This window comes from Balaenoptera musculus, chromosome 19, assembly GCF_009873245.2.
Source record: "Balaenoptera musculus isolate JJ_BM4_2016_0621 chromosome 19, mBalMus1.pri.v3, whole genome shotgun sequence".
Lineage (NCBI taxonomy): Eukaryota > Metazoa > Chordata > Mammalia > Artiodactyla > Balaenopteridae > Balaenoptera > Balaenoptera musculus.
This window is the reverse complement of record NC_045803.1, coordinates 11,530,476-11,539,349: the sequence shown is the minus strand read 5'-3', so window position 1 is coordinate 11,539,349 and position 8,874 is coordinate 11,530,476. Positions and strand designations below refer to the sequence as shown.

At 50.9% G+C, this 8,874-nt stretch overlaps 1 protein-coding gene across 1 annotated transcript; it reads right to left on the bottom strand.

Moving 5' to 3' along the window:
- Positions 1–1,587: 1,587 nt before the first annotated feature.
- On the bottom strand, positions 1,588–5,930 carry LYPD5 (LY6/PLAUR domain containing 5). The gene is made up of 5 exons (XM_036833846.1): positions 5,809–5,930; positions 3,722–3,850; positions 2,950–3,126; positions 2,571–2,717; positions 1,588–2,323 (listed from the first exon to the last, which is right to left on the bottom strand). Exons 1-5 carry the CDS (start codon positions 5,864–5,866, stop codon positions 2,151–2,153), a joined length of 684 nt encoding a protein of 227 aa, XP_036689741.1. The 5' UTR covers positions 5,867–5,930; the 3' UTR covers positions 1,588–2,150.
- Positions 5,931–8,874: the final 2,944 nt, after the last annotated feature.

Sequence of the window (8,874 nt, the reverse complement as noted above, 5' to 3'; positions counted from 1 at the left end):
ATATATATTTCTATATATACACATCATTATATATATATAGGATATATATATATATAGAATATTTATATATTCTTTTTCACATTCTTTTCCATTATAGTTTATTACAAGATATTGAATATACTTCCCTGTGCTATACAGTAGGACCTTGTTGGTTATCTATTTTATATATAGTAGTGTGTGTATGTTAAATTAGAATTTATCCCTTCCCCCACCTTTCCCCTTTGGTAATCATAAATTTGTTTTCTACGTCTGTGGGTCTATTTCTGTTTTGTATGTAAGTTCATTTGTATCATTTTTTTTTAGATTCCGCATATAAGCCATATTATATGATATCTGTCTTTCTCTGTTTGGCTTATTTTACTTAGTATGATAATCTCTAGGTCACCCCATGTTGCTGCAAATGGCATTATTTCATTCTTTTTTATGGCTGAGTAGTATTCCATTGTATGTGTATACCACATCTTCTTTATTCATTCATCTGTTGATGGACATTTAGGTCTATTCCATGTCTTGGCTACTGCAAATAGTGCTGCAGTGAACATTGGGGTGAATGTATCTTTTTGAATTATGGTTTTCTCTGGGTATATGCCCAGGAGTGGGATTGCTGGGCCATATGGTAGTTCTGTTTTTAGTTTTTGTTCTCCATAGTGGCTGCACCATTTTACATTCCCACCAACAGTGTAGGAGGGTTCCTTTATAAATTAAAATTTTATCAATAGCATCCATTCTACTTTTTCACTGCCTTTTCCCTCTTACCAATACCAGATATTTCTCGTGCACTGCAGTTAGTAGACAGCAATAAGTAGGTGTTGAATGAGTATTTTTTTTTAAATAAATTTATTTATTTATTTTTGGCTGTGTTGGGTCTTCACCTCTGTGCGAGGGCCCTCTCTAGTTGCGGCAAGCGGGGGCCACTCTTCATCGCGGTGCGCGGACCTCTCACTATCGTGGCCTCTCTTGTTGCGGAGCACAGGCTCCAGACGCGCAGGCTCAGTAGTTGTGGCTCACAGGCCTAGTTGCTCCGCGGCATGTGGGATCTTCCCAGACCAGGGCTCGAACCCATGTCCCCTGCATTAGCAGGCAGATTCTCAACCACTGCGCCACCAGGGAAGCCCTGAAAGAGTTTTTTTTTTTTTTAAATTTATTTATTTATTTTTGGCTGTGTTGGGTCTTCGTTGCTGCACACGGACTTTCTCTAGTTGCAGCGAGCGGGGTCTGCTCTTCATTGTGGTGCGTGGGCTTCTCATTGCGGTGGCTTCTCTTGTTGCAGAGCACGGGCTCTAGGCGTGTGGGCTTCAGTAGTTGTGGCACGTGGGCTCAGTAGTTGTGACTCGCGGGCTCTAGAGCATGGGCTCAGTAGTTGTGGTGCACGGGCTTAGTTGCTCCACGGCATGTGGGATCTTCCCAGACCAGGGCTTGAACCCATGTCCCCTGCATTGGCAGGCAGACTCCCAACCACTGCGCCACCAGGGAAGTCCTGAATGAGTATTTTTAAATGACTAAATATTCAAACAGATGATCACAGATCAAGATGACAGAGAGAGGGAATTCATTAAATCCCGACCACAACCACTGTGAAGTAGGACCTTGTCATTACTGTAGGTTTTATTTTCACCTCTGCCTGACAAGTGAGGAAACATAGTCTCAGTGAGATTAAGTAACTTGCCCAAGGTCACCCACAGGCAAAATGCTGAAGCTGGAATTCGAACCCATGCAGCCTGGCTCCAGGCTCTGGAGGGAGAGCCTAGGACCAGGAAACCCACAACCAGGAAATGGGGTTGTGGGGAGCCTGGGCCTGGCTGGTGCTCAGCAAGCAGGATCTATGATCAGGTTTGCTCTGCATGCGGGCTGGGATGTTTCTCCCCACCCTGGGATGCTGGGGACCTTGCCCAATTTCTCCCAGGCCTGCTGACCAGGTGAGGGCTGGGCGTCAGGAGGGAAGCGGGAGGGAGAGAGAGAGAGAGAGACAGGAGTGCAACTCTTATTTTCCACATTCCAGGAACTGAAGCAGTGAGAAGGGGGTGCGTGTGCCCTGCCCCCAGCATCCTGCTCAGGAAGGGGCTAGAGGGGCTGACTATGCCCGAGGGGTCCTCCCGGAGTGCTAACCAGCAGGGAAACCATGCGGAGCAGGACTATGATGGGGGGGTGCCTCAGGAGGGACGGTGCCCAAGGCGCTGGTGAAGGCTTATGGAGTCCTTGTTGCAGAGGTGCCCCTCACAGCAGGAGCCCTGGAGGTCGATGTTTGTCCGTGGGCTGGTGGTGCCCTGGATGGTGCAGGAGGGCCGGTGGCAGGTTCTGATGTACACAGGGACCGAGAAATTGCCTGGGAGGGGGGCAGTGAGGAGGGTCAGAACCGAGGGAGGCAGCTGCACCTGAACCTCCACGTCAGAGATCACAGCCGTGACCGGGTCCTCGGACTTCCTTCCAGTCCCCTCCTTAGACCAGAGCCATGCCTCCTCCCTCAGTCCAGGACCATGCCTCCTTCTTTAGACCAGGGCCGTGTCTCCCTGTCAGCCCTGCCCTGCCTCCACACCCCTTGCCCAGGCCCTCTCACCCTCCCAGCCTCTCACCAAAGGTCATGCTGCCATTGCCCTGGAAGCAGATGCTTTGGTCCTGGTGACACTGGACCTGCCGGGACTTCTCCGGGGTGCAGTCCTCCGGGTGGATCCCCACGCAGGAGTAGCACTTGGCGCCGCTGAGCGTCCGCGGGTTGGGCGCTGGCAAGAGAGCGTGGACGCACATTCAGGTAATGGTCCTCGGTACGGTCGTGCGGGATGTGCATTGCGCCAGGGCTCCCGTCTGGCCCGACTTGGGCGTTGGAATCCCAGCGCACCGGGAGGAGGAGCCCAGCGGAGACCACACCCTCCCCCGGGCGCGCGCGCGCGCGGGCCGAGGCCCCTCCCAGCCCCGTACAGTCCCGCCCCACACCCAGCCCCGCCCCTCACATACCTCGGCTCAGATTGGGGAGGGAGTCGTGGGTCTGGAGGTTCGCGTTGCAAAAGTCGGTCCCGCAGCCGCGCACCACCGAGTAGTGAGGCGGCAGCGCCTTGTCATTCCGCTGCATCTGGCCCGTAGCCGGGCCAGTCCAGCAGCCCTTCTGTACCATGGTCACTGCGGAGCCATACCCTGGGAGCGAGGGGATGGGGTCTGGCGCGCTGCCTCCCCCCCCAGCCCTCCTCCTCCTCTCCCACGCCCCCTCCTCTCCACCTCTCTCTCTCTAGTCTCAAGTCTCTTGCTCCTCTGTCTTCTCGCTTCTCACTCAACCTGGCTTCTCCCTCCAGCCCTGCCCTTCTCTTTCGTCCCTCGCTCCCTGTCAAACTCTGCTTCCCTCTACACCGCCTCCCCCTCTCCTCTCATCACCAACCCTTTCCTCCTCCTCCTCCTTTACTCTCCTTTCCCTCTTCCTCTTTTATGCCCCTCTCCCACCTCCTCTTCCTGGCTCCCTACTGTCTCCTCCTCCCACCTCCTGCCCCCCTATCCCCTCCTTCTTTCTCTCCCTTCTCCTCCTCCCTCCACCACCACATCTCTATCCTGACCTTCCCTCCCCTCTTCTACCCAGTTCCTTCCCAAACCCTTGTCTCCTCCTCCACCCCCATCCCCCCTCCACCCCCATCCCCCTCCACCCCCATCCCCCTTCCACCCCGTCTAATCTTTCATCCTTGTCCTTGTACCCCGCTCCCGCCCTTTTTTTTTTTTTTTTTTTGCGTTTCCTGCCCCTCACCAGTGTTCAGGGATAAGACAGCCTCAGAGCATCCGAGGAGACAGGAGACATTGAGGAATTTCATGCCACTGAGGTCAAAGGGCCCGAAGTAGATGTGTTGAAAGCTGTAGCATTGCAGGGCTTGGGACCCTGGGGAGAGGAGCAGGGGTGGGGTGAGAGGAACAGGCCAAGGATGAGCCTATGCAAGGAATCAGGCTCCACCCTGCAGATGACAGCCACATGGGCCAGGCTTTTCTGCTCTGAGGGGAGACAGGCCTTGTTGCCCTGAAAGAAGCAGGGGCTGCCGCTGTGGCTGGTCATGACTGTGTCTACCTCTTGGCACAGCAATGGCATCTGCACCTGCCAGTCCAGTTTTTTTTCCCCAGGCTCTTCCAAATCTCCACCCTCTTCCAGGAAGCCCTCCAAGATTTTGATAAAGGAGGAAGTGATTCACTCCTGTTCTGCCTATCCCTCTCCCAACTATACTCATGATATCCAATAGCACTAAAAGGTCACTGATGGAAAACAAACACTCCAGTACAGGCACTGGGATGTGCAATCTCATGCTACAAGGGCACACACAGCCAGCCCCCAGCAATACAGATACACACACGCACAGAACACTTAAACACTGACGTAAACACAAAATAACAAAATTGACACAGGCTCATGCAAATCTCACAAATATACACAGAGTATCCTGAATGCGTTCACATTGAGTTCTACATTCACAAGCAAAACGAGTACCACCCAGACCCTCCAATAGAAACCCCCCAAAACCAAGGCGCAGGATCTCACACATGCAAAATCACACACACAGACAGAAAACTGTGTGGATACGGAAATAATCACAACACACAGACCCAGGAACACAGGAAGTCATACCCAGAGAGAGACAAATACAGACCCAAGAATCACAGACATACAAATAAAATGAGACCCTGAAATTAGGCGAAGTTAGAGATACACAAAAAAGAGGCCTACAAAAACAAACAACTTAAAATCATATTCAGATGCAAGATACATAGAGACACACAACAGATACACAGAGAGACAGATACACATCAAAATACCCAAACACACATACACAGAAATACAGGCCCACCAGTCATAGAGATGCACAAACACAAAGAGAAACAGAGATGCAAAATTATACACACATCTCTTTTAAAAAGAAAGTGAGGCTCAGAGATAAACAGACCCATAAAAGCATTTGTTCAAACACCCAGACATCAAAACCTGGTACAGATAAACACACACAAGCACAGAGACCCACAGGACACCCTGACACATGGACACACAGAGAAATCGAACTCTCTTCCGTGGATGAGCATGTGCACGTGCGTGCGCACACACACACACACACAAACACACACACACACACACACACAAAGTTGTTATATGCAGGCATAACCTCCTTCCCACCTCTCAAATTCCCTGCCTTTGTAGCCACTTCAGTCCTGATATGACTATGTCCCTGTCCTTACCCAAACTAGGGGAAGGGGTTGCTCGAGGATGAGGCCAAGGTTTCCTGCCGTTCTGGAAAGAGCCCCCATGGCTCCCCAGAGGTACCTTTGAATGGGGACATGGGCAAAGAGGATGAGAAAGGCTGGAGTAGTGGAACGGAGACACTGGAGGAAATGAGTGATATGGAAAGAACAGAGGAGGGGAAGAGAACTGGAGAGGACACAGTCTCCAGGCCTCTCCCAACCAAGACCCAGGATCCAGGCCCCCGGCCCCTCCTCCCTCAGACCCAGGATCCAGGCCCCTGGCCCCTCCCCCCTCAGCCCCAGGAACCAGACCCCGGCCCCTCCTCCCTCAGACCCAGGATCCAGGCCCCCGGCCCCTCCTCCCTCAGACCCAGGATCCAGGCCCCTGGCCCCTCCCCCCCTCAGCCCCAGGAACCAGACCCCGGCCCCTCCTCCCTCAGACCCAGGATCCAGGCCCCCAGCCCCATCCTCCCTCAGAACCAGGAATCAGGGCCCCTAGTTCGCTCCTCCCTGAGTCCCTGGAATCCGGCCCCCACTCTCTGCTCCCTCAGACCCAGGAGAGTCCAGCTATCCCCCACCCAACTGCCCTCTTACCACTGAACTCAAAAGTCTGAATACCTGTGAGGAAGAGGACAGCCCCAAAGAGGCACAGCAGGAGGGCTCTGGGGCCTCCCATTGCCAGGTTGTGGACCTGAGTGGAGACACTGAGGACAGCTCCTGCTCTGATTTCTGCCTGGCTGGTTCTCCCAGCAAAGCCTCAGGCATCCTGGCTATACCCAGCCCGGCCGGCTTTCCTCCACCCCTGCCCTCCCTTGCTTGGGCTGGTTTCCTCCTAGATAATCATGATGGGGCCTGGACTCCTGGATCTGAGGGAGGAGGGAGCTAGGGGCCTGTAACCCTTAACTTCGGGGGGATTTGTGTTTTGCAGGCTCTCTTTCTACCCTGTTCCCCAACACTGTGTTCTAGTCTGAGGTTGGCACTCACGGCCTCTTGATTTCTCTTCTCTTCCTCTATCCCAACACATGCCACCTACATGGGCCCACGTCTCCAGACCCAGAGGCACAAACGTCACCTCCTCCTTGGAGACTTCTCTGACCTGCCACGCCCCCCTACAATCATCCACCCACCTTCAGCCTCAGATACCCCCGTCTCCCAGCCTTGGTCACCCTGGGTTGGGCCAGTGTCTGTCACCGCATCAGGCTGTGAACTCCTCAGTGGCCTCAGGGGATGTTTGTGATGTTGTAGGAATGAGTGAATCGAGGAACTTATAAACAAACTGACAGGGAGATAGAGACCCCCCAGAGAGGCAGTTACACATGGGATGCAAAAAGACAGACACGTCCGGTGTGGACAGATGCAAATGTAGACACACAGACAAACGCAGACTTGATGAACAGGACATGCCCACAGAAGGTGTTTAATACATTTTTTTATTAGACTTTTAAATGAATGAATGTTAAAATATCGGAGGAGATAGAGACACAGGCAGACAACTGGAGGGATACACTGTCCCCTGAGGATTCAGACAAACCCATGTGGACACTCAGACACCAGGCAGATGGGGACTTCCAGATGGGTGCTCCCGAGGGTAGTGGGAGCTGAGGCCAAGTTGGCATCTCCTGATCTGCCTTGCTTCTTGCGCTTGGAGGCGCTGCCTGCTGGGATCACACCTACTCACCGTGCCATGCAGAGTGGGTACCAGGCATGTGCAGAGACCTAGGGTCACGAACCCACAGATGAATGGGCAGAGGGGACACAATGGCGGTGACCAGGACAGCCTTAATGGTCTCCTGAGCTTGACTAAACTTGACACGGACTTCTTCCTGACTTCAGGCCCCCAATCTCCCTTTCCTTAGAGCATCTACTTTAGAAAATTTGTCATTGCCGATTCTTTCTCTGGCCCTTTGAAATGTAGGTAAATTTTCTCCCAGCCTCTTGCTAGTTTTACAGCTCAGGAATCTCTTTCTCAGGGGACCTGGGAGCCACCCCTCCAAAATGTCATCATCAAGGAAGATAACACCCCTGACCCTCAGGCTCTGTGGGAGGGTAGGAGCCGAACTTGAATAAGTGGCAGTTAGCAAACACAGATGCCTAATTACAGAGAAAAACATTTGTAAACTCAGGAGTAAGTCAGGGTGCTGGACCATCCCATGCACCAACCTCCCCTCTGTCTCTGGCATTTTCCCACTAGCTCATCCAGCTGAAAACCTCTCCCACCTTTTGTTTCAGTGGAGTTGAGTTCAGTCTCTCTCTCTTATTGCCATAGTCTTGAATAAAGTCTCCTGTGCCTGTTTAACTTTGTTTGGTGCAATTTTTCTTTGACAGCAAACACCCGGGAACTGTGGACACTCACTAGGGTTCTGGACTCACCCTCATTTTGCCAAATCCCTGCTCCTCCCAACAGGCCTCACTTCCCTGAACCTGTTTTGTATCCAAATTATTCTTCCTGTTTCTCCTGTTCCTGCCTCTCTGTCAGGGGCTGGCCCTTCAGGGAGAGGGTGGAGCTAAGGACCCCTGGAGAGTAGAGACTGGCCAGGAAAGGAGGCTGGGTTTTCTGAGGCCCCTGTGGAAGGTGGGGGCATTTGAGGTATTCACAGTAGTTCAGTTTCAGAGACTGAGGCTTGAAGAGTTGGCTGACCAGCCCATTTAGTGTGTGAGCGTGTGTGTGTGTGTGTGTGTGTGTGTGTGTGTGTGTGAGTGTAAGTGACTGTGTGAGCGTGCAGCTGTGCCTGTGTGATTTTAACTCTGGTAACCTTCAGGTACCTTTGGAGGCTGTGAGGTATCAGGTGGGAAGCTCCCCACTGCAGGAGGTTGTCGACGAAAAAAAAAATCAATGGTCGATCTAAGAAATGGAAAGTTTTATTCGAGCCAACCTGAGGATTATAACCTGGGAGACAGTCTTTCAGAAAGCTCTGAGGACTGTTCCGCCCATTAGAGGTCAAAGCACAGTTATATAAGCTTTTGAGGCAAAGAGTTATCCAACAAATGGTGTATTGACAGTTTACACAATCCAGATCTGTATGTACAAAGCAAGTAGTGGGTTATCGTGATCCCTTACAAGATTAAGAAGGAACATTATCTCCTAAGGAAGTCTGGTCAATGCAGATGTACAATACACACTAAAGGGAAAGGCAGAGGCCCAAACTGGTAGAAAATAATTTTATGTTTAAATTTTTCTTGTCTTGCCATAAAATATAAATTTTATTTCATCCAGGTAATCCAATGGAGACCCAGTGATCTAGGTCTAGAGATTTTGGCAGGGCTCTTGCATCCAAAGAGCATGAACTCCAAGCTCCCTATGAACCCAGAAATTCTTTTTTTTTTTGTAATCACTTTTTAGTAATTAAGCTTTGTAATTAAATGATTAATTATTTGAGAGATTGGAGAAAATGGAGGATGCTATGTGGTAGCCATTAAAGAGCTATTTTTAAAACTTTTTACTGTAGAAATTTTCAAACACACACAAGCGTACAGAGAATAGCATACCCACCACCCAGACTCAACAATTTTTAACATATCTACTAATCCTATGTTATTCTTACCCCCTTTGGTGCTCTTACGGGCATTGAATTGGATGCCTTCATTATTTTCTCAAAATATTAATTTTCCTTAAAACACCATTTAAAAGTCGGTGATTTTCAAAGTGTTAACTTTGGCTTATGTTCTAAGATGCAATCTTTAGGA